Below are 26,185 nucleotides of genomic sequence, written 5' to 3'. Positions count from 1 at the left end.
TCCCCAACTGCATTTTCGATCTTATTTTTGGGAGGAATCATAAATAAGCTTCAATCTGTATTAATTAAATCCCACCCCAATCTTTTCCCCATAATGCTATTTACTGGTTCATTGTCAGCAGCATTATCTCTTTTACACATTGTCTCTTCTTTAGCAAGATATGCCCTCAAGGGTCCATAGGAAAATACAATGCATTAGTGCAAAAAAAACAAAAAACAAAAAACTATGACATTTCCAAAAATAATTAATGCAATTAGCAGGATGTAGTGCACAATTAACATTAGGACTATAAAACATTTCATTGTTCACTATCAGTGGCAGCTAGCTAAATATTATCGTGCCAGCCCAAAACCAGTTTTTTTTTTTTACTTTTTTTTTCTACTCTCAGGGCTTCTGCTCATTTGTAAAGATTATGGATAAGAGAGCTTTTTTTTTTTTCATGCCAGCTGCTGCCTTTATTTTTTTTAAATTTTATTTTATTTTATCAATTTCATATATACATTCACAATTATATGATCTCATAACTGTTATTAATAATATGTATTTATAACAATTTCCCCTACTGTTGACAATATACTTGAAGATTGCTTTTTTGACATCCCATAGATCCATCTTATCTTACAACGGTCCTACTTCTTCTTCCCTCCCTCCCTCTTTTCTTCTCTCCTACTCCCCTTCCTTCCCCTTCCCTCCTTCCCTCCTTCCTTCCCACCTTCCTTCTCTCCTACATTCCCTCCTTCCTTCCCTCCTTTCTTCTCTCCTTCTCAGGATAAGAGAGCTTTTGTCTGTAAGGGTGATATTTATAAATATTTACTGTATAAAATTAGCACAGACACATTCACAATCGCATCTCAGGATTATTTGATGGGGTTTTAATATATTATTCTTTCAAATAGGCTGCCAAATACTTTTGATTTGGAGAATCCCTGAGAGGATCTTTGGGGGAGGGGTGGGTGGTCTTAGGACCACTGTAGAAAACTAGACTGCTCTAGTACTCAACACTACTGCATTAAGGCTAATTTTACAGCAGTAATACAAAAGATCGGGTAATAGCATGAACCCAGAAATTAGACAAAGCCAGGAATGAGATCATTATACAAGAGGTTAACTCCTAATCTTTCAGGGTAACCCTTAGTACCAAGGAATAATGCATTTTGCCAGGCTAAATAAATATCTTGATGAGGGACACACACATCAAACTATATTCTGCCCCCTCCCTGTTTTCAAACGCTGAAAGACCCCACCCTATTCCTGATAGGGATGAGCAACATGCCTATTCCTGATACGGATGAGCAACAAAGAAGGGCATTTCGCTAGCTAGGCATTTTGAGGATGTATATGTATTTGTATGTGTATATGCCCGAAAACTCTTTAAAACAGAGCACAGCAAGAAAAGAACCACGCATTGAACGCAACACAAAAGCGGACAAGATCTCGTGGCGTAATACTGTAATGCGGAGGGGAAGCGCGGTGCCGCTTTCTCGTCCATTAGACAAGCCTTCCAACGCCCCTTCCCATTTTATCACCGCCACAAAAAGAGAGAGAGAAAAAAAATCGCATTTTTCTCCCCGACTCCCTCCTCTGTCACCGACCACACCCCACTCTGCCTTCACCCCTCCTTTTTCTAACCACGTGGCTCTTCCTGGACCCCCCCCTCCCCACCCTATCAGCGCGCGCTCCTGATCCCTTTCGGCCAATCAGAGCTCGAGCCGACTGCCAGTTTATAAAAGCTTTGTCTGGCTCTCCGCAGGCTACCCAGCCACTTTCCTCCGAACGTCTCGCTGTTGCCGCCGCGTTCGGAGAAGAGAACCTTGAGCTCCGCAACGTTCTATATATACTTAAAGGAGCAGCGGCGTCCGGCTTTTATTATTATTATTAAAAACAGAAGTGCGGGCGAGGCATTAAGAAGCAAAAGCCAAAATGAGGGAAATCGTGCACATTCAAGCTGGGCAATGCGGTAACCAGATTGGCGCAAAGGTGAGGCTGGCAAATTTTCTCTTCCCTCCCCCCACCGCCCGTCTACGGGGCCCCCAGCGTTAAATTTATAATATAGTCAAGATGAAAAAAAATAAGCGGGAGGTGGAACGGCTCCAAACGCTTCGCCACGCCGCTCCTCTCATCCATTGCCACGGTGGCAAAACGGAAGTGCTCCCGCGGCGAAGCACGTGGCCGCCTTAAAATTTGAAATTAAGGGCTGCGGGAGGGAACCTTTTGTCCGATCGCCGTTGCAAAGACGCCCGGTGCGATCGCTTATCAAACCCGGTGAAATCGGTGCAAATTTTTTATATTTATATATATACTGTATATAAAGATTATATAAATGGCCCCTAGATTAAAACCATTTATCGGAGGGGAAAAGATTGGGGTAATGGGCTCCCTCTCCCCCCCGTTAAAACTTTGTTAATTCTCCTCCTAAAAGGAGGTCTTTGTTCGTCCTTCCCTTTTATCCTGCGATTTAGAAATGAGTGGGATTAGAAGATCCTTAATGGCAGAGGTCTGCTGTGGACCCCACTCATCCTGGGGAGGGGGGGAGGGGAGAGGAGAAGGGGAGTCAAATGCCCGGCAGCTATAATCCGTCGAAGCCTGTAAATTCTAGCGCCCAAAGCGGCTGAGGAAAGGAAGTGCAATTTCGAAAGATATCCGAATCAAGTGACAAAAAGAGAACAAAAGCCGTGCTGGGTTTTTTTTTTTAGCGCCGGGATGGGAAGGGCGGCTGTGTGTGTGTGAAGCCAACCTATATATATATATATAGGATATAGAATGCGAAGTGGGTCACGCAGTCTTGAAATTGAACTCAGCCGGAGAAGGGAAAAAAAAGATGGGAGGATTCGCAACACAGAGTTCCCTCCGCGCCGCCTAAATCCAACGACGCCGTATTGTTTTTTTTCCCCGACTTGGTTTTTTTAAAAAACTGATTACGTTCCCTGAGATCGTCTGTGTCCACGCTGTCGATCCCCCCCTCTTTTTTTTAATCATCCCCACCCCGATTTCCTGATCCGTTAGAGATGATATCGAGGCAAAAAATCTAAAAGGGGCTTTCGGCCAGAGGCGCGGCTCCCTAGGAGACTAAATTGAATCCCTTTCCATAGTAAGCATGGTTGGCATTGCAGGCGTGCAAGGCAAACCCCGGGTAGGCTTACTCGGGAGTAAGTCTCACGAAGCGCTCTTCCCGTTTTAAAATTTAGCCCTCCCCTCCCCGGGTATGTTTTGAAAGGCGTTTAAAAAGCAATCGTTTTATTTCCATCGATAAAACGGCCTTCCAAAATCTCCACAAACATAAAAAAAGGAGGATCCGGAATTCAGTTCGAATATTTTCTCCTACCAAGACACCATTTTTGTTAGGATTTAATAAAAGAGCATTTAAATTCGGGGAAATCCTCCCCCCCCTTTTTTTTTTAAATTTAGAAAAGGGACTCGAGTGTCGAGAGGCTCCGTGACTTCTACGTCCCTATTTGACATTAGATCCTGGCTTGAAATGAAACCCTGCTTCACGCCAAACCGCCGGAGCACCACCTCTTAGTATAAATAACCTTGGATTAAGCCAGGAGAAAGAAAAAAACCAACCACGGCCTCCAGTAATTTTGTTGCAACTCCAAGGATTGAAATGTTACAAAAGGGGGGAAAAAGTTGCTTAGAAAGGGAAATCCTCCTAGCGTAAAAAAAAAAAAACCCGTTGTAACGAGTTTTCAGACGTCTTGAGCTTCCTCCCTCGTCCTCCCCTTATACGCAAGCATGCTTGAGAATGTGTGTGTGGATGATGGGAGCTGGAGTCCAGAGTATGGGGGGGGCCCGCCAAGTTGAGGAAAGCGCTTGCAAAGTCCGATCAGTGCAATGGGTTCATTTTTAATTTTTTTAAACCGACTGCTGCAGAACGGATGCCATTACTGGCGCCAAATCTTCGGTCCCCCACCCTTTTTTTTTGATAACCCGCCCACCATTTCCAGCCGTCTTTGTCTGCAGTCGGGGGAAGCACATGGCCGCCGGGCGCGCTCGCGTCTCCCTCCCTCCTCCATTCACTCTTTCCCTCCTTCCTTCCCTTCTTTCCTCCCTCCACCCTCTCCCTGTCTCTCTGTCCGTCTCAGATCTCCTTCCAGCCCGGTCTTGCCGGCTGCAGCAGCTGCAGACACGGGGTTTTGTGGGCGCGTGTAATGGCCGCTGTAATGGCCGGGTGGGTCTCAGAAAGGGAGGGGGGAACAACGCCCCGTTGGGGGGGGCGGAGATGTCAGCGAGGCGTTTTCTAGCAGCAACAGCAAACGTGGCTGGAAGTGGAGATTTCGCAGGAGAGCTGTAATTGTAATGTGCCAGATCTCTTATACTAAACACGCATTCTCCTTTTTGGGGGGGTGGGGGGGTGAGTTATTTTTGTGAGCCTGCCAGTCTGCTGTCACCTGCAGTCAGTCAAATGGCTGGAAATCCCGACGATCAGAAAAGCCTCCCTCACAAAGCTTGTTGGGATCTTCCAGCTCTCCCTTGTTTAAGGCTGTAGAAAGGAATAAAATAGGTCATCTTAAAAAGTGGGGATGAACCCGAGGGATGAAGAAACCCTTTAGTTGTATTTCAGCTTAGCAGGCTTAAAAAGACTGGGAGATCAGAGCTAAGAGACAATGGCAGATTGTCAGTGCCCACCCACCATTTTCCCCAATCTCCCAGGGTAGACTCCCTCCATCTTTCTGGGTTTGGGACATGGGATGTCTCATCAATGGGCTTCTGAAGCAGCATAAAAACTTTAAAAAAACACCCTATCTCTAAAAAAAATTCCTTGCTTTCTTAAATCTCTCTGGATGTGTGAGAAATTCCAATTGCCTGCCTGAGCCAAGGGGGTTGGACTGCAAGACCTCTAAAGGTCCCTTCCGACTGCTCTACATCCATGTTGAAAGGCACGAAGGATGCTCAGCCAGGCCTTCAGAGAAAGTCACTTGTAACAGTTGTGTGTTGCAACAATTCAGAATCTTCTTGGTTATGCTCTACCCCACATCCTTAGTGAAGCTGGTTTTCTGCCACTTGTTAAGCCCCCCCCCCTCTTAAAATTAGGACATTGTACCAAGTAGTATAGTATATAATATTCTATACTATAATTATATAGTATAGTATATATACTGTACTGTGTGTGTATTTTTTGATATCCATTGTGATTGTAGTCAGTTTTTTCTCCATTGTGCTACTTGCATCAAAAGATTAAAGATATCCTTAGGACTGAAGTTAAAATTAGCTTTCCTATCTTGGAAATTCTTCTCAAAAGAAACTGTCCTCCTGTACGCATAACTCATCCTTTTATTTTCCCCGTCCTCCCCCTTTTTTTCCTGACCTAGATCATGCTATATAATTTTAGACATTATGGAATAGGGGATTTAGGAGTAGTAAAAATAATTCAGCACCTGCACTGTGTTTGTGGTAAATGATAGTGATACCATGAGAAAGAATTGATTGGCTTCTGGACCTGTATGCTTTGTTCTCTTTCTGGTAAACTCTTCTATGGTGCATTTGATGTTTGGGGGCGGGGAGAAAGAAAAATCAATACCAGGGATCATTATTCATTTTCCAAAATGCTGCATTGTTTCCTGGAAGGCTGTTGTAGCCTTTAAGATGTATTCCAAGATCCATCTGGTGCTAATCCAGTATCTGCTCCTTCCCAGCTGCCCCACCCTGATCACCTCTACATGACCTACCTTGCGGTATACGGTATGCGCATCCACTTCGGCATGCGTGAGGGTGTGTCTGCAGCTTTTTGCTGGCACCTGATGAATTAAAAGCAGATTCCCCTAACTGAGCTGCAGGCTTTCTCTATTAGATAAAGAGCAGCATCATTATTTTGTTTCCAAGAAAGAAAGAATCTCCACTCATGATCCTTTAGAACAATATCTTCCCACTGGAATTCTAAAATTCCTAGCTTTGGAATCTCCATGCACATTCCAATGGTGTGCATTGGCTTTTTGGTCCAGTGTCTGTCTGCATGCAACACCCCCCCCCCCCATTAGATCTGCAATCAGGGTGGGGCTAGACCCAATTCCCCACCTTCCTCCCCACTAGTGTATTTAAAAATTTATGTATCTGCAGTGCCTTGGGTGTGTTTGGCCAGCAAATAAGAGAGCCTGGGAGCCAAGGTTTTCCCCCCCCCCAAATAGTGCCTATAAAAATACCTGAAATTGAAGACAAGTGATTTACATTGGGAAGAACAAGCCCATTGGAAGAAATCCTCTTAGGCACAGAGTACAACAATTTTGTTCTGTGGTTTGTCAGCTGTCTTTGACCACAAACTACGAAGGAACCTTACTATCTTAGGATTATATCTCTTGCATTTCTTATAACAAATGGTACCATTATTATCTGCTTTGGGGGGGGAGATATCCCTATGAAGGCAAAATTGCTTCTAAAACTACAACACACATACTTCTTCCTAACTAAAGCTCTTATGACTGAACGAAGATTTTTAAAATCTGCATACAAGAAATAGAAACTTTTTTTAAAAAAATCATTAATTGAATACAAACAAACCTTTACAGAATGATATAGAGAAAGTGGGGGAATAAACCTAACATAAAACTACAGAAAGAAAGAAATGTCTACAGAGCATATATTCAGACATAAATATACATGAGTAAAATGTTATAAGTATTCTAATGAATGGAAGTTATATTTCATTGTAATCCTTAATATGTATGTGTGTGTGTGTGTGTGTGTATATATATATATATATATGTATGTATGTATATATATATATATATGTATGTATGTATGTATGTATGTATGTATGTATATATATATATATATATATATGCAGTCAGTGGGCCACACCCCCTCATTAGTTGCTAGTCAGTGGCAAGCTTATTATGCTAGAAGCTGGATAACTATAAAAGGGCTATTGATTCTGCTACCCCCAGAATCAACCTAGAACTAAGGAGAAATTTCCTAACAGTGAGAACAGTTAACGAGTGGAATGGCTTGCCTCCTCCCATCACTGGAAGCTTTTAAAAAGAGATTGGGCTACCACTTGTCTGGAATATTATAGGGTCTCCTGCTTGAGCAGTGGGTTGGACTAGAAGACCTCCAAGGTCCCTTCCAACTCTGTTATTCTGTTAACTTATTTGACTGTCCGCACACAGAACTGGAAACTTTAGGAAAGCAAAGGAGATGTTATTCATAGGATTCTGAGCATCTTGAATGAACTTCTTAAAAATTGATGGTGGTTATGAGAGCCAGTGTGAAGTTGAAATAATGTAAGTTAAATGCTGGGGCTAGAAATGGGGAGATCCAGGTTCCAATCTCTCATTAAGTATGAATGATAGTCCAGTCATTCACTCTAGTTTTTCCAAGAAATTTTAAAAAAATATCTTCATCCTAACCCAAATTGGTGGGTTTCAATCTATAATCATCAATGGAAAGCTTCATTCTGCAGTGAATTAATTTGACGAGATGGTTGTGATAGTCAGTGTTCCTCAAACGTGGCACCTTTAAAACATGTGGACTTCAACTCCCAGAATTCCCCAGCCTGGGAATTGAAATCCACACATCTTCAAAGATGTTCAAGTAGGATGATTATGATAAGGGCCGCAATGAAGAAGTTTTTACTCATTGCAGAATTTTAACAATGGATCCTGTCATTACCTCTTTAAAGCAATGGTAGAGATACGGTGCTTATCTTCCTAATGCTTCAACTGGTAGAGCAAATCTCAAAATGTTCCTTTTTAGTCTGTATACAATAATGTAAACTGGAGTAGGATGATGTAGGATTTATACTAAAAGAAAACTTTGACAGAGGATGTTAAAAATACTGTATTTTTCAGAGTATAAAACACACCTTTCTCCCTCAAAAAAGAGGCTGAAAATCTGGGTGCGTGTTATACACTGAATACAGCATTTTTTGCCTCCCGAAACCCCACCGCATAGCCTTTAGGAGGCTTTTAGTGCTCCTGGGGGCTGGGGAGGGCAGAAATGAATGAAAAATGGGTCAATTTTTTTTGCTCAATTTTGCCCAGCCTCCAGGAGCACTCTACAAGCCTCCTAAAGGCTATTCATGCTGTTTTTTTGATGAAAAACTGGCCCGTTTTTGAGAGGTCTGAAGAGTTCAAAAACCTTTTTGTAAAAATTTGCCTCTTCAAAATCTTGGTGCATCTTATACTCCAGTGCGTATTGTACTCTGAAAAATACGGAAAGCCTATGATTTAAAATCCCTGAATGTTAAGGAAATGCAGAATTCATTGATCCAAGATAGGAACGTTCTGGACCTGCAGTGTTTTCCTAACTTCTTCTTGAACTGTACCATTTTGGGAGAAGATAAGTGGTTTTGGACAGTAAATCACTCCTGGTTGGGGATATTTACTTCTAAAAACCATCAAAATGCACATCTTTTGTGTTTTGAAGGTAAAAAAATATAACTTCTCTGGTATATTCCTTATTTGGATCCATGAATTTTGCACTTCCCATACTGAATACTGCCTTGAATTACTGTCTGCATAGTAGCCACACTCACTACTAGCCTTATTCATCGTATTGTAACCGTCTCCAATTGTCTGCTCCCTTAGCAACACTGTCAATGAAAGAAAGTTATTGTGCCAGGCTGTGCGATGCCTTGGATTGGATTCCAAAAAGGGTGTTTTGGAATAAAGGGAGTGGGCTATGAGTCCAGCTCCTTTGTGCAGCTCTTTAAAGCAACTGCATCATTTCCCAGAATTTGTAGCAAAGTCTGTCACATTGTCCCAGGAAAATGTGAAAATGTGAGGCGGTTTTAAAGGAATCACTAATGGATGAGCACACAAATTTTCCAAATTTTATTTATGAAGTGTGGCTCAGGGCTATGCTAAGGGCTAGGTTTTGCAAAGGGGAGCATTTTGCGTTATCTCAAGCACTCTGTTTTGAGACAAAAAGTCTGCTTGAAGGGTATATATTGTAAAGACCATTCACAGTTAGAAATTCCTCAGAAAAGGTGCTTTATGGCCTATAATGTACTTCCAGGTTTCGGGAAATGTCACATATCCCTGGCAGTCACATGGCTGCATTTTCAGCATCTGGCAACCAATTCACTTTCACAAATGGTTGCAGAATCCCTGTCCCGTGACAATTTCTGATTTTTTTTGACGGTTTCTGTCAAAAAACGCCCATTCAGGAGAATGGATTCAGACTTATAACTAACTGTCTGATTTCACTTAACAACTGTTATAAAAAAGGGTTGTAATATTGTGGTCCGGTCGTGGGTGCCTCAACTTATGATCCGATTCTCATGAATTTCCAGTCACGTTTGTGGTTGTAAGTCGAGGACTACTTGTAAATAAGCAGTCAAGTCCAGGCATACCCATACTCTTCTGTCATTTCTCTTAAACTACCATTCTAAAATACTTTATACTTTGGATTCCCAAATTTTTGTGGAAAGAAGACAATTTTCTGATCATTGTCTTTCCCCTTTGTCTTCCCCTGCCCCTTTGCCTCAGAGGGCTTGCGAATCTCTAAGATGAAGTTTTCTGGGTGCAAAAAATTATTTTTGGAAGAATGGATGAAAATTAAGTTATAACTCACACATGATAATTGAATTCTAATGGGAATAATGGTGTATACACATTGGTAATTTATGTTAACTATTAACCAACATGACATTACTCTAGAGATGACGTGGGTATAATGCGAGTTTCAAGTATTTGGAAGACATATGCAAAGAAAAGGGATTAGATTGTCCCTTGCCTGTATTATCTCAAGAATCTAACCTTGCTTTTTGGAATATAATGAGGGCTAGACTGGGTGTGTATATGAATAATAAGCCTCCATCAAGTTCCTGGCCTGTTAAGTAGATAAGAAAGTTTTTTTAAAAAAAAACCTCCATAGCGCTTTTACAGCCCTCTAAGTGGTTTATAGTGTCAGTAAATTGCCCCTAACAATCAAGTCCTCATTTTATTGACCATGGAAGGCTGAGTCAACCTATAGTTAGTCAGAATCAAACTGCTGGCAGTGGGCAGAGTTAGCCTGCAATATTGCATTCTAACCACTGCGCTACCATGGCCCTTGAAGTGAGTGGCACCTAATTTTATGAACTTGTGCTATGGTCATTTTAAAATATTGTATGGTTAAGCAAATCTTGCTACCTCAGTTGACTAAGCTTGTCAGGAATCCTGAGAAAAGTCACAGGTGAACTCAGGACGCTACAACCACCATAAATATATTGGCAAATGCAGCACTGCAGGCTACTGCTAGATCAGCAGGTCAGCGGTTCAAATCTCACCGGCTCAGGGTTGACTCAGCCTTCCATCCTTCCGAGGTGGGTAAAATGAGGACCCAGATTGTTGGGGGCAATATGCTGACTCTCTGTAAACCGCTTAGAGAGGGCTGAAAGGCCTATGAAGCGGTATATAAGTCTACTATTGCTATTGCTATTGCTATTTTGATCATATGACTGCATGGATGCTGCAATGGTCCTAAGTGCGAGGACCAGTTTTAAGTCACTTCTCGGTGCCGTCATAACTTCGAACAGGCCTTAAATAGATGGTCATGAGTCAAGGACTGCCTGTAAAAAGTGATTTCTATATTGTCAGCCACAAAATTACATGGGCATATTCATGAAATGGCCAAGAGTCAACTTAGATTGAAGGAGAGTTTTACCTTCTTATTCTTTAAAAACTTTGTGTGGTGGGTTGGTTTTATTAATCGTCACCTAAAGAGGGAGAAGACAGGGGACGTTAGAGCTGCATTTGAATCGCTTCTTATATTTTCCTGAACAGATCAGTGCAGCTTTTATACTAGTCTGGCATTTGGGGATTGACGAATTCCCGAATTTGGGGAATTGAAAGTCTCATTTATCTGAAAAACATTGGGTTGGGGGATCTCTAAAAGGAGGATTTTTGGTTATGAGACTTCCATAGAATTTGTGGGCGGGGAGGAAACACATTGGATCTGCTGTGTCCTTTTAATAGGGTTTTTTTCCCCCAGCTTTTACTTGTCCATTGATTTGCTTACTGAGCCGTTCCTGTCCAATCTGTGGTTCAAAGGTTTCTGGATTTGCTTAAATGCTTCCCTCCTCTTTTACTGTTTGGCTTCATGGAGGAAGTGATTTCAGAGAAGGACTGAGCAATTTATTTGAGGAACAGGAATTTCAGCCCAGAGAGCAAGACATATCTGAGAACATTATAGCGCCAATAAATCTTTCTGCTGGGACCTACATGTTTCCTCGTCTCCCCCCCTCCTCCTCTCTAGTTCTGCATTTTTTACTCTGGATTCTTTTAATGAAAAATAATTGGTTGCAAACCAAGTGTTTCTTGGCAGCTTTATTTTCAAGAAGAGTTTTTAACATATCACATTATCCCAAGGACATTTATAGAAAATAAAAATGTTGGATGGCAACAGTAGAATGCAAACATTATGAGTAGGAATGTGTCTGCCTGCCCAGAAATGCAAAAAAAAAAGTGAAGAATATCTCTTAAGGGTTCTGGGGAACAAATCCACCTGTTTGCCTTCTAATCAATGGGCATTTTGGGACAAAGATACTTGCTATGGCAGCCATTTTTGAATAGACACAACATGGCAGGCATTTTGAGAAAGTATCAATCAGTATTGGTCTGAACGTTCCAAATTGTCTACAAACCCTAAGACAGGATTTCAATTTTCAACTTCAATTCCCAGAATTCCTGTCAGCCATGTTGAAGTCCACAAGTCTTAAAAGTTGCCAATGTTGGAGTCCCCTGCCCTAAAGAGGATTGTGCCCCTTTGTGTCTGCTCTTATAAGGAGGAACTTTTATATTGAAAGTGGAGAAAGTGGGTTGGAGTCAGAAGACATGCTATGAACAACGGTATTTTTCGGAGTATAAGATGCACCACCCCCCAAAAAGGATGAAAATCAAGGTGCGTCTTATACACTGAATACAGCATTTTTTAGCCTCCCAAAACCCTGCCACCTTCGCAAAAATGGCTGTGCATAGCCTTTAGGAGGGTTATAGGGTGCTCCTGGGTGCTGGGGAGGGGAAAAATGAGCGAACAATGGGCTGGTTTTTGCTCACTTTTGCCCAGTCCCAAGGAGCACTCTATAACCCTCCTAAAGGCTGTGCATATGCCCCCTTTTTTGACAAAAAATGGGCCTGTTTTCACGAAAATTGGGTCTTTTTTTGCTCGTTTTTGCCCCCCCAGCCCCCAGGAGCACTCTACAAGCCTCCTAAAGGCTATGCATGCCCCTCCTTTTGTTTTACAAAAAATGGGCCTGTTCGTGAAAAACAGGCTGTTTTTGGAAAGTCTGCAGAATGCAAAAAAATTTTTTTTTAAAAAAATTGCCTCTTCAAAACTTTGGTGTGTCTTATACTCCGGTAAGGAGCTAGATTTTTACACAGGTAAACAATTACTGGCTAAAACATGTTAGTCATGTTGTTTTGCAAGGTTAAGTTAAAGTTTGCACAAACCCTGTAAGAAGATTTCGACATCTCAAAGACTGCATATTCTGCTGGACATTATTAAGCAAGTTTTGGCTTACAGATATTGCAAGGAGCAAAAACAATCCGTCCAGAAATTGCTTCTTTCCTTCCAAGTCTTTGTAAAATGTTCCTTTGAGGGACAAAAGGGCAGGGATGAATGGAGGCTGTTCATGGGGCCCAGTGCCCTTTAAATCAACCATTACTAGTTTTCAAAAAATGCTTGGAATGTTTCTTTTCTTTACCACTGATAGTCACGGGCCTGGAGAGTGAAAAAGAGGTTGTTTTTCTGCATCTTGAAATGGATCCTACTGAGGATTTAGAGAAGGCCCCCTGCTTCCTTCTGAGTTCCCCTCACACCTATGTGCTAGTCGTTCCCAACTCCAGGGGGCGGTGCTCATCTCTGTTTCAAAGCCAGCGCTGTCCGAAGACATCTCAGTGGTCATGTGGCCGGCATGCCTAAATGTCGAAGGCGCACGGAACGCTGTTACCTTCCCACCAAAGGTGGTCCCTATTTATCTACTTGCATTTTTTAATGTGCTTTTGAACTGCTAGAATGGCAGAAGCTGGGACAAGTAGTGGGCATTCACTGTTATATGGCGCTAGGGATTCGAACTGCAGAACTGCCAACCTTTTTGATTGACAAGCTCAGCGTTTTAGCCACTGAGCCACCGTGTCCCATAAATTTTCTTTTAGGTGACACTAAAGCAATTAGATCCAAAAGGAAAAAGTCACTGTTCATCATTTAAAAAGTTTGCCTGTCCAATTGCGTCTGACTGATTCTTGGGCTTGGTGCTTATCTCAGTTTCTTGGCTGTGGGAACCAGCATTGCCTGAAGACATTTTCCATGGTCATGTGACTCACCTGGCTATACACCAAAAGCACATGGCACACTGTTACCTTCCCACTGAAATGGTACCTATTTATCTACTCGCATTTGCATGCTTTTGAGCTGCTAGGTGAGCAGGAGCTACTCTGGGATAAAATGTTACCTTTTAAAAGAAAATTTAGAAATGAGGGAATCTGGGCTTTATACACAAGCAGGCTCTAGGTAACACCATCTTTTCGTAGTTGGGTAGTGAAACATCTACAAGAAAACAACCGAGCTCAAGGAGCACCAAGGATCCCATAACTAGCGTGGCTGATTGTTTAGCTAATGTGTCATTGCCAATTCTTGCTCTACACTCCACACTTTGCCCCAGTAGAGCCAGCTTAGATGAGGTGACTCATCTTTAAATAGATAAGACAGGACACTTAGGAGAAGTATGAGATGGCCCTTAATCCAGGAGTTGATCTATGAATAGAGTATAGGAAATAGCACACAAATACGTAACACTTTTAATACAAATGAGTTGCAATAACCTACAATTTGATTGTAGCATTGGAAAATAGTCCAGTGCTTAGAAGCTGCTTCTGTATTGTTAGCATTTTTGTCACCTACTCATCTTTGCAATTGATGTTGAATTGTCACAGAATTAAATTCTCCCTAGGCTTTTCGGGGGAAATTGAAATATTAAGACTATTTTCTCTGCCTACTATAATTATAATTTCCAGCCAATAGAGAGACACTAAATTGGAAATTGATGTTTTTAGTTCTTTAATTATCCCCTATTCTGTCAAAGCAGGCATACAGATGTGGTAAATTCCAAGTCTTGTAGAGTAATTTCCCCAATCTGTTTTCCCTCCCCAAATGTACTGAACTTCAGCTCCTACAAGTCAGCAGATGCCTGCTTGGATCAAATTCTAGATGTTTTTTTAAAGTATCCTGGTCCATTTTTAAAAGCTGGCGTGAAGTGAAATAGTGAAAATTCTTCCATTTGCTTTTCATCTCCCCAGGAATGATTCTACTTTTTCTCTGCTACTTTTGAGTAGCTACAATGACTTCCCTCAAATGGGGAAGTAGAAGCTATTTGCCATACATGAAGATGAGTCAGAAACCTTAATATCCTAATGCAGAACGAAGCAGTTGTACAGGAAGTCCTTGACTTACGACCACAATGGAGCCCAACATTTCTGTTGTTAAGCGAGACATTTGTTAAGTGAATTTTGCCCCATTTTACAACCTTTCTTGCCATAGTTGTTAAATGAATGTGGCTTTCCCATTGACTTTGTTCATCCAAAGGACACAGGGACTCTGTAACCCTCATAAATATGAGTCAGTTGTCAAGCACCTAAATTTTGATCACATGACCATGGAGATACTGCAATGGTCATATGTGTGAAAAAGAGTTGGTTACTTTTCAGTGCTGTTTTCACTTTGAATCATCACTAAATAAACTTGTAAGTCGAGGATTACCTTTATATGGATTCAGTCTTGTAATCTTTCTAATTTAGCATATCCTGGTACATGTTAAGTCAGTTGGGTTTATTAAAAACTGGAGCTGGGCTTGCACTACATACTGAGTCAAACATGTTAAATGAATAACTAGCTATGCATTAAATTGATAATAACTAGCTGGCTTGTAACACGTGTTCCTAAGGATACGGAAACATACCTCCCATTATGATGGATGGTTAGTCAATTTAGTTTTATTGCTGTAGTTGGGTTAATTGACTGAAATATTGCATGTGAGTGCTGTAAATAATCAAAGGTTTGGCATATTGATTTATTTTAATAAGCAGTAAAATCTGTTTAAGCCAAGGACAGAAAGAGTTGGAATCCTGGACTGTTGAGCAGAGCTCATTCAACCTTAAAATCTTGCTCAGTTTCTGAAGGGGAGAAGATTTCAATGGATGGGCCGTCTGCTCTAAGAGACCATCCCTCCCCTGAAATATGTCATCTCTTAGGATTGTTCTTACGCTAGTATTCCCCAACCTGACATCCACAAAGATCTTGTCCATCATAACCAGAAAAAGAGTATGGGCAACACCTTTATTTAGTGTCCCTTAGAATGCCTCTGGGTTCCATGTATGCCCCAGAGATATCCTTAGGAAATAAGATCAGAGGTCTTATCATCTATAATAGGAGCCAAGGTGGCGCAGTGGTTAAATGCAGCACTGCAGGCTACTGCAGTTCGGCTGTTCAAATCTCACCGGCTCAGGGTTGACTCAGCCTTCCATCCTTCCGAGGTGGGTAAAATGAGGACCCGGATTGTTGTTGGGGGCAATATGCTGACTCTGTAAACTGCTTAGAGAGGGCTGAAAGCCCTATGAAGCGGTATATAAGTCTAACTGCTATCTAGCTCCTATAGGTGGTGAGCCTATGGCACACAGAGCCCTCTCTGCGGGCACACCAGCTGTTACCCCAGCTGAGCTCCACCCCACGTGTGTGTGCCTCCCGCTGGCCAGCTTGTTTTTCTGCATCTGCGCACATGCACACGTGGGGGACATATACACTCATGTGCGGGGGAAGGGTGCATGCATGGGAGGTGTTCGCATTGCATTTTTGGGGATCGCACGGTGCCCCCCCTGCACCCCATTTTGGGCCTGCATCAACCTGGAAGCCTAAAATTGGGGGAGGGGAGGCAGAGTGCAAGCATGGGGGGAGCACAGGGGGGTCAGGTATGCATGCGCAGTGGGGGGCACATGTGCATTGCATTATGGGGGTGGGTTTTTGGCACGCAATGTCAAAGAGGTTAGCCGTCATAGCTCCTAAGACTCCTGACCTCTCCCCCAAGAAAGGAGATGAGGCGAGGCTAAGCTTAGAATGGATGAAGATGTGATGGAAATACTAGAACAGTGGTGTCAAAACTCAAGGCCCAGGGAACAGATCTGGCCCGCGTGGTGCTTCGATCTGGCTTGTGGGGCCACCTGGAAACAGTGAAGGACCAGCCTGCAGTGCCTCGGCCAGCAAAAACTTGGGAGCCTGTTTTCGCTGGCAGAGATCTGGGGGCCACCACAGTTGCCTCCCAACATGAGTTGATGTCATGCTGGCCATGCACCCCCCCCCCCCAGGTCAAACACAACCCTGATGTGGCCCTCAATGAAATCAAGTTTGACACCCCTGCACTAGAACCACCAGTTTATATTGTTTCACGATGGATCACCATAAAAATGGCAGCCATTTTGTGAATAGGCAACTATTTTCTCCCCTCAGAATCCCACATTTTCCTTTCTAGCATCACCCAAAGACTCTTCCAAAGCAGAGTTTAGCAGCCTGGTTTTCTGGGTGTTTCTGGGAGCTAAATCATAAGCCGAGATGCAAACTATTGAGAAAGTCTCCTTAAGATTGGAAGAAAAAAATTTTTCAGTTAAAACCAAAGCAGAACAAATGGAATCCATTAAAACAAGTTGTAAACTAATTTAGTGAAGTCTTTTTTTTACTAAGGATAAAGTTATCCTGCAGGAAAGGACAGTCTTCAAAGACATTCTTAAAGGACCCATTCCTCAGCTCATATACTTCATAAGGAGATAAGTGATAAGAGACCCTTTCAAACTGAAGGCTAAGAATTCTGGCAGGTCCATCGGATCTTCTAGTAGGTGGCAGAAGCCCCCTGATGAATAAGCAAGGAACAGTTGTTTTCTAAAGATGGGATGATGGGAGATGTAGTCCGCACCTATAAGATGGATGGATGGGGGAAGAGAAAAGCCAACAGACACGATTTACACTGCAGCTAAGAGCTACTTTATGAAGACTGGCCTTCAACAGAACAAAGCAGAGCTTGTATATGGCCATTACAGCTGCTTACTCAGCCCCTCGGTCCTTTGAGAAGGGACGTTTTGTTGCTTCTTTTAAAAAGAGGACTGTGATTAACGTGAAGATCATTGGTGCCTTAGGATGGTTGGGCCTTTTAAAATAAACAATCCTTCTCACTTGCATTCGTGTTGTTTTCCCTGTAATTGCATATCCCAAGCCTGGATGGGAGCAGAGCCCTGAAGTCTACTTAATGATGCCCAGATTCCACCTTGGAACTGTAAAGGGAACAGCAATGAATTCTAACCATATTTTGAATTCACTCATCTTGCCATTGAAGACGGAGAGCTTTTGGCTCAAAGGTGCTGCGTGCAGCCAATTTGTTGTTAGTTGTGAAGTCGTGTCCAATCCATCGCGATCCCATGGACAACATTCCTCCAAGCCTTCCTGTCCTCTACCATCCCCTGGAGTCCCATTTAAGCTGACTCCATCCAGCCACCTCATCCTCTGCCGTCCCCTCCTTCTTTTGCCCTCAATCATTCCCAGCATGAGGCTCTTCTCCAGTGAGTCCTTCCTTCTCATTAGGTGGCCAAAGTATTTGAGATTCATCTTCAGGATCTGGCCTTCTAAAGAGCAGTCAGGGTTGATTTCCTAGGACCGACCGCTTTGATCGCCTTGCAGTCCAAGGGAATCGCAGGAGTCTTCTCCAGCACCAGAGTTCAAAGGCCTCCATTCTTTGGCGCTCAACCTTTCTTATGATCCAACTTTCACAGCCATACATTGCAACTGGGAAAAACCATAGCCTTGACTACACACACTTTTGTTGGCAGGGTGATGTCTCTGTTTTTTAGGTCTATGCAAAAATATGATTTGGTGCCAGAGATCTTTGTATTTTCTCCCACCCTGTCCTCTGAGAAGGCCTCTCTTTAGGGTTCTTTTCCTCATTTTGATGGTCTGTTGTTCTCCAGATGGTTTATCATCCTCAGAATTATCTACCCATAGGGCGGTGCTGGCTGGAGATCCATCCCATCACAGCTGGGCACCAGATTAGGGAAGAGTGGTGATTTCTAGTTAGGGTAGAGATTTCGTGGACTTCCTTCTTTCATACTGGAGATAGACACCAAGCATTTAAAGGGGTCTTCCGAATGGAAAACATGTATGGCATCTCTTCACAGCTTCCTTGTTCTGCGTCCAAAATGTTTGGGCCCTGTATAAAACTAAGCGGCTTCTAAATTGGCCAGTAGCACGGGAGGTATAAAGTGTCGAGAGGTTCTCTTAAGATATGGAAACTTGGGGACTTTTTAAGGGTGTGTCTCACAGTGTTGGGCAGATAAATTTCTTGGCAGATTGTTCTAAGAATGTATGTCTCCTAGTCTAATGTATGTCTCTTAGTCTAAGAATGGAAAATTGGCATATACCCTGGAAAGGGGAAGGGGGTGAAAGATCATACTTCCTTTTGTAAATACAGCTTCCCCCCCACCCACCATCCTAACCCAAATCTTTCTCTATTTATCCTTGGAAGTTCTGGGAAGTGATCAGTGATGAACATGGAATCGACCCAACTGGAACCTACCATGGTGACAGTGATCTACAACTGGATCGCATCAGTGTTTACTACAATGAGGCCACTGGTAAGCCTTCCTCTCCTCTTCCTCCTCCCTCACTGTACTGGCATGATTTGACCCAAATGTTTTCCAACAAATAAATATGAACCCTTGTTGAATTTCATTGTTTCCTCTAGAATCATTCTTTCTGTTACATTCTTGTACATTAAAATTTAATGTGAGAGGAACATATAAATAAGTATATGGGCGGGAAGTTATAGTCCAAGATTGCTAAGAATCTCAATATTCATTAATGTGAACGTAAAAGTAAGCTTCTAAGCGTTATTTCTTAACACTTAACTTACGACCGACCCCAAAAAGGGGACTTATGACCCAGAACCAAAACTCCCTTTTCAGGTGGTGACCACTGCATTTGGCAACACAGCTGCATTTGAGACTTTGCAACATCTCATGGTCATGTGATTGCATTTTACGACAGTTTTGCTGAAAATTGGTACTTCCGATTTTTGGCAAAACCACTCCTCCATAGCAAGCCATGGATTTGCTTAATGACCATGGAATTTGCTTTATGACTGCCATATTCACTTAACAACTCCTGCAAAAAAAATGTAAAATTGGGTCCATTACGTGACATAAAACTAGTTGTGAAACCTGTGATCATAATGGGCAGGCTCCATTATGGTTGTAATTTGAGGACTACTTGTATTAAATGAAAAAGCCTGGCTCAGGATTAAACATAATGTTACTCTACAAAGACAGCCTAATAAATTGGATTGAGAAAGGTACACGCCAACAAGTATTGGAAAGTTGACTATTTTGTAATATTTGTAATACCATATTGAAATGCCACTTTTTTTCCCCTCACCCTCTTTTTTGTACCTTTGATACCCATTCTGTGTTCAGTTCCACCCATCCTATATATCAAGGATCTCCAAACGTGGCAACTTTAAAGCTTGTGGACTTCAACTCCCAAAATTCCTTAGCCAGCCATATTGTGCTGACTGGGGAATTCTGGGAGTTGAATTCCACAAAGTTGCCAAGTTTGGAGGCCCCTTGCTATATAGTTAAGGAATGCCTGATCTCCTTTAATTCTTTGACTGCCTTACCAACGCTCAGCCTCTCCTCTGAAATCTTAACAACTGGGCAAAAAGCAAGCTACTTAATAGCTAGAACTCAACTGTAATTTGGTTTTTCATCAGAGGAAACATGGTGTCAGCATCCAAAATTAAATCAGTCAGAGGCAAACATTTGCTCAAAGTTCCAATTTATTAAAAGAGCCACATTGGCACATATGGGAAAATCCAATTCTGAAAACTTTCAGGTTTTCCCCACTCCACCCAGTTGAAAGTTCAAGATCCTGCCCTCCACACCCACAAGTTCATCACATGGTCCAATCTTCCACTGCCATGAAAACAGATTCCTTCCAGCCAGGTGCAGAGACAAAGATGACCTTGGCTTTCTAAGAAGAATGTTATTATGGCTACATATCACCCAACTCCATATAATCCTCCCTCCCATTTTCCGAAAATAGAAAGTGTGGCAGGCCTGAAGTCCAAAAGAAAAGATGGCTTGCAGGCATGACACTGAGTTTGTTACTGCCATGGACTTTTTGTTACACCTGTTTTTTGTGTCTTTGTCTAGGTGGCAAATATGTGCCTCGTGCCATCTTGGTTGATTTGGAGCCAGGAACTATGGACTCTGTGCGTTCTGGACCTTTTGGACAGATATTTCGACCAGATAACTTTGTATTTGGTAAGAATCTACCTCATTCCCTGCATCCTTTGTTACTTGTAACCGTGACCCGTCAAAAGCGCGAACGTCATAAGCGCGCCGACAACACCGCGGCGCTAAAACCGCGATTTCAAAAGCGCGCCGACAACAGCGCGCCAACAGAAGCGCGATTTCATTTAAGGTAAGATTTACAGTTAGGTTTGGGGTTAGGTTGAGGGTTAGGTTACAGCGCGCTTTTGTCGGCACGTTTTAGGGCTAATTAGTCGCTAATTCATCGCACGGTTTTGTCACCGCGCTTTAGACACCGTGGTTTAGTCAGGCGCGCTTTTGTTGTGCGCGCATTTGTGGTGGAACCACTTGTAACTACATTTGATGGAGGAAAATATAGGAGGACTAGGCTAGGTTTGAACAACCAATGTCTTTCGTCAAATTTGGGAATGTTGATAATTTAGGAAGGAGGAAGAGAAGTCTTTGCAGAGCATGGACACGATGGGAGGGGCAAGAAAAGATAAGCAATTTCAGAAGAAGCTGGAATAGCTATTTCTTCTGGAATGTTCGGTTTTGCCTTCCAGGTTTTAGATCTCTTGCTGTGTGAACTTCAACCCCAAGAATTCCTGAGCTGGCACAAAAAGGATTGTGGGAATTGAAGCCCAACCAATTTTCAGGGGACTGTCGCAGTTCATTGATACCTAAACTGCTGATGCCCTCCAGATGTGCTAGGCTGTCATTTTTACGGCTTGGGTATAAATAGAATTGCAATCTGAGACATTTGAAGGACGCTCAAGAGAGGATTGTAATGAATCTTAACTGGTCCATCCCATCTCCGAAGACCCCTCCCTAATTCCAAAGCGAACAGTAGCAGTAGCACTTAGATTTATATACCACTTCACAGTGTTTTACAGCCCTTTCTAAGTGGTTTACAGAGTCAGCCTATTGCCCCCAACAATCTGGATCCTCATTTTACCCACCTCGGAAGGATGGAAGGTTGAGTCAACCTTTAGTCTGGTGAGATTCAAAGTGCTAAATTGCAGGCAGCCAGCAGAAGTAGCCTGCACTATTGCACTCTAACTACTGCGCCACCACGGCTCGTACAAATACAAGTGGAAAAATCCCAAGGATATCACCCCTCTCCCTTATGCGTAATGGCAGGATACCATGAAGCACAATGGTGGACTTGACATTACATAACTAAGGCCCTCATATATTGCATTGAACCTCATGGTGATTCAGTGTCTCGGCTCAGTGCTGCAGCTGGAGATCCCTCAGCCCTGGAGCAACTGGCTTCAGATTTAAAAGATTGAGATCTATGTCAATACGTTCCCAGGTTCTAAATCCGTCTTGAAACGTGGCCTGTCAAAAATGTCTTGACTTGCAGCAAGGATTGGAAGAGTGTTGACTGGCTCTTTCTGAGTGCAAACTGGGTTCATAGATCACACTAAGCCATACTTGCTTAGGCCTACTTGACTGAACCAACTGCACATCATGCTAAGCCATCAAACCATGGCTTGCAGTCTGCAGTGGACGAGTCTGGTATAATAAACCAAAGAAATGGTGCATTGTCACCGCCCAGAGCACCTTTAAGAGAAAGATGGGCAATTAAGAAGCTTGATAGATATACTATATTTTTGGAGTATAAGACAAACCTTTTTCCCTCAAAAAAGAGGCTGAAAATCTGGTGCGTCTTATACACTTGAATACATCAGTTTTGGCCTCCCGAAACCCCGCCCCCTTCACCAAAATGGCCATACATAGATTTTAGGAGGCTTTCAGAGTGCTCCTGGGGGCTGGGGAAGGTAGAAATGAGCAAACAATGGGCCGTTTTTTGCTCAATTTTGCCCCAGCCCCCAGGAGCACTCTATAAGCCTCCTAAAGGATATCCATGCCCCCTTTTTTGAAAAAAATGGGCCGTTTTTGGGAGGTTTGCAGAGTGCAAACACTTTTTTTAATTTCCTCTTCAAAACCTTGGTGTGTCTGATACTCCGGTGTGTCTTATACTCCAAAAAATATGGTAGAAAGGTTTCCCCTATTTTAAATGGGCTGTATCCCTAGGATCTCAGAAATTGGATTCATACAAGATGTTAGAAGAGAAGAGAATATAGAAGAGAAGAAAGTAGAGTAGAGTTGAGCTGGAAGGGACCTTGGAGAGCTTCTAGTCCAGTACCCTGCTCAAGCAGGAAAACCTATACTATTTTAATTAAGTGGCGGTCTACTCCTTTTAAGAACCTCCAGTGATGGAGTGCCCAGAATTTCTGAAGGTAAGCTGTTCCACTGGTTAATTGTCCTCACTGTTAGGAAGTTTCTGTCATGAGTATGAAGGGTTTGAAGGTTGCTTCTATGGTAGGTTTGAAGAATAAGTGTTGCACACTCAAGAAGATCATCTGTATATAAATCTGATGGGAAAAGGCCAGGAAAGTAGAAGTACTGTAACTAGAAGTCAAAGTGGCTTCCTAACCCAATTTAATGATTTATTCCCCATCTTCTGCACCTTTCAGGCCAGAGTGGAGCTGGTAATAACTGGGCCAAAGGTCATTATACAGAAGGTGCCGAGCTGGTGGATTCAGTCCTAGATGTTGTGAGGAAGGAAGCCGAGAGTTGCGACTGCCTGCAAGGATTCCAGCTGACCCACTCTCTCGGGGGTGGAACCGGTTCTGGAATGGGCACCTTACTGATCAGCAAGATCCGTGAAGAGTACCCTGACCGTATCATGAATACCTTCAGCGTGGTACCTTCTCCCAAGGTCTCGGATACCGTGGTGGAGCCTTACAATGCTACCCTCTCCGTCCATCAGCTGGTGGAGAACACAGATGAGACCTACTGCATCGACAACGAAGCCCTCTACGACATCTGTTTCCGCACCCTCAAGCTGACCACTCCAACCTACGGGGATCTTAACCACCTGGTCTCCGCCACCATGAGTGGTGTAACGACATGCCTCCGCTTTCCCGGACAGCTGAATGCCGATCTCCGCAAGCTTGCTGTAAACATGGTTCCTTTCCCTCGGCTCCACTTTTTCATGCCTGGATTCGCTCCTTTGACCAGCCGCGGCAGCCAACAATACCGGGCCCTCACCGTCCCCGAGTTAACGCAGCAAGTTTTCGACGCCAAGAACATGATGGCAGCCTGCGACCCCCGCCATGGACGCTACCTAACAGTGGCCGCCGTCTTCCGAGGCCGCATGTCCATGAAGGAGGTGGACGAACAGATGCTGAACGTGCAGAATAAGAACAGCAGCTACTTCGTGGAATGGATCCCCAACAACGTCAAGACGGCCGTGTGCGACATTCCTCCCCGTGGCTTGAAAATGGCGGTCACCTTCATCGGCAACAGCACGGCCATCCAGGAGCTCTTCAAGCGCATCTCCGAGCAGTTCACAGCCATGTTCCGCCGTAAAGCTTTCCTGCATTGGTACACAGGCGAGGGCATGGACGAGATGGAGTTCACGGAAGCGGAGAGCAACATGAATGACCTTGTCTCTGAATATCAACAATACCAGGATGCCACAGCCGAGGAAGAGGAGGATTTTGGAGAAGAGGCGGAGGAAGAAGCCTGAGGTTAAATCTCGCGCCCTTTCGACTCCTGTTTCGATACGTTTTCACAAAATAGAAAATAAAAAAAATTGTACCTCCACCTTCTGTTTCCTTCTCCTTCTTCTTCAAAACCTAACCTGTCCGCTCTCTTCTCAGACTTTTCTTTCAGGGCAGCCTCTTAATAGGGGTTTAAAGTTGGTTTGGCTTTTACGTGTAGTACTTCTTTAGTCATGGCAGCTACCCAGTAAAATCGGGTCAGAGGAGCTGTGTGAGACACAGGGAAAAGATGCAGTTCCTTCCTTGCCTATAATTCTTATTGTATTTATTATTCCCCAACCTTCAATTTATCTGTTGCGAACAAATGAAATTGCAGCTTTAAGGGCCTCCAGTTACAACAAGGAAGTAAGCAGTTTGGAGCAGACTTGTTTAGGGGAAAGCAGATATCTTTAAAAGTGGAACCACTTTCCTTGTTCTGCCAACTGCTCCTTTCATATTCCTGGCTTTGCCGTAAAGGCATTCGTCCCTCTGTATCCGCAATGGAAAAATTGTGTGGGTTGGATTTGGCTCTTTTCCCCCCTTCATCAGTGTTCATGTCCCATCTGTCCACCCCACCCAGCTTAGCCCACTCGGGGTTGACGTGTTTCAAATCTCTGACTAAATCTAAGGATGTTTATCACACAGCTTCATGACTTGCCAAAAATTAAAAAAAATAAAAGTAATAGACCAGCCTCAAAAGTACTGTTTTGCTCCCTAAAGTGGGCATTTGTCCAGACTTTTAGCTTTAATCTTACTCCTAATCTTAGCTGAACTATTGATTGAACGTTGCTAACCTCTCTTCTTTTGATTGCAATTCCATCCATGTTCCAAAGAAGTGTCCTATTTGCAAAATGTCCTAAATAACATTCGAGACTTGCCTTGACAATGAAGGCAGAGAAGCTAAAGGCCTTTTTGGGGATGGTGTCGGTTTTGGACCATAAAGGTACATGCATGTTTTAAGAATGAATTTTAATGTAGGGCAGTGGTCATCAACCTTAAGAGCCACAAAAGTCCTAACTGGATGCCCTGCATTTAATTCTGGAGCTGACAGGAAGTCCATCTCTCCTAGCGTGGCGTCCTTTTTCCTGTACCTGTCCTAACTGAAAGTGGAGCTTACAGGCAATGGAGCCACAGCAGAGGGATGAAAGCCACATGCAGCTCCAGAGACGCAGGTTGCTGACACCCCCCCCCCATATAGAGCACGATGCATTAAAAAGGAAACTCGATCCCACCTCATTCAAATTAGCTGCTATAAAGTTACACCACTTAATTGCTGCTCAAAAAAGCAATTCTATTAAATCAGAAGGAGGAAAGGTGCCATGTAAGCTCTTAAGGATTTAAATTTGTTTAGGGAAGAGGTATAGAGATAGATGTGTTGGGGATATATCTGCTCCAAAAGAAATATGAAGGACGTTCAAATGTTTCGGTATGTGCAAAGAGGCAATGCATGATAGGATAGGTCCTTACCCTTCCAAATATTTGCTTCAGGCTCACTTAATAATACACGACTTGCCATCTTGTTGCAGACTGCCATTGTGTTGTTTTAAGTGGTAGCAAGCATCAAATATAGGGAGGCCATTTAGTTAGTGTGGCTAAGTGGAAGAGCATAAGACACATTCACTCTTTGCCCCCAAATACTAGATGGGAGTATTTTTGGCTAGATGGGTCACCCCTAGAAGATTGCCTTATATCAGTATTTCTTGACCTCAGTAACTTCCAAGATGTGTATACTCTGTCCTGCCTTTCTCCTGCTTCTTGATCCAACTTTTTTCTCACCTGTTCCGCTCATTTGCCTTCTTTCCTTTTTCTTCTAAAAGAAATCCTTGTTCATATTTGAAAAAGTCCTGTGCATAAATAAAAGTTGTTTTTTTAAATGTTTCCTTTGCATTGAGTGAATCTGATCAATCCCCTTGAGGGAAGAGCCTCATTCATCCATTTAAAAAAACCCCCAAACAAGTGGAATTTCCTAACTGGTAAGCTCTAGAGAAAGCAATGGGAAGGCTGGCTAACAAGTTGGAGCAAAGGAAGAATCTGCAGATTCTGGAATTGGCTGCTTAAGATCTGGAAATCTGATGACTGGAAAACATGTTACCAGCAAAGGTAAAGGTTCCCCTCGCACATATGTGCTAGTCGTTCCCGACTCTAGGGGGCGCTGCTCATCTTCATTTCAAAGCTGAAGAGCCAGCGCTGTCTGAAGACGATCTCCATGATCATGTGGCTGGGATGACTAAACGCCAAAGGAGCACAGAATGCTGTTCCCTTCCCACCAAAGGTGGTTCCTATTTTTCTACTTGCATTTTTACGTGCTTTCGAGCCAGGTTGGCAGAAGCTTGGACAAGTAGTGGGAGCTCAGTCCATTACGTGCCACTAGGGATTCGA

General features: G+C 43.1%; 1 protein-coding gene across 1 annotated transcript; it reads left to right on the top strand.

Moving 5' to 3' along the window:
• The first annotated feature begins 1,731 nt into the window (after positions 1-1,731).
• TUBB (tubulin beta class I) lies at positions 1,732-25,684 on the top strand. Its single transcript, XM_014071541.2, has 4 exons — positions 1,732-1,977; positions 18,470-18,578; positions 20,154-20,264; positions 22,736-25,684. The coding sequence occupies exons 1-4, from the start codon at positions 1,921-1,923 to the stop codon at positions 23,791-23,793; spliced, it is 1,335 nt and encodes a 444-aa protein (XP_013927016.1). The 5' UTR covers positions 1,732-1,920; the 3' UTR covers positions 23,794-25,684.
• Positions 25,685-26,185: the final 501 nt, after the last annotated feature.

This window comes from Thamnophis sirtalis, unplaced genomic scaffold, assembly GCF_051295495.1.
Source record: "Thamnophis sirtalis isolate CommonGarterSnake01/CBP01778 unplaced genomic scaffold, rThaSir2_p1.2 scaffold_3, whole genome shotgun sequence".
NCBI classification, from domain to species: Eukaryota; Metazoa; Chordata; class Lepidosauria; order Squamata; family Natricidae; genus Thamnophis; species Thamnophis sirtalis.
Note: the sequence above shows the minus strand (reverse complement) of the source record. Positions and strands in the feature narration are given on the sequence as shown.

Excerpts from the sequence above, each read along its gene's own strand:
- TUBB (XM_014071541.2), top strand. The coding sequence starts at position 1,921 with ATGAGGGAAATCGTGCACATTCAAGCTGGGCAATGCGGTAACCAGATT. Across the intron at positions 1,978-18,469 it reads GTAACCAGATTGGCGCAAAG|TTCTGGGAAGTGATCAGTGA; the intron begins GTGAGGCTGGCA and ends TATCCTTGGAAG. Across the intron at positions 18,579-20,153 it reads TTACTACAATGAGGCCACTG|GTGGCAAATATGTGCCTCGT; the intron begins GTAAGCCTTCCT and ends GTCTTTGTCTAG.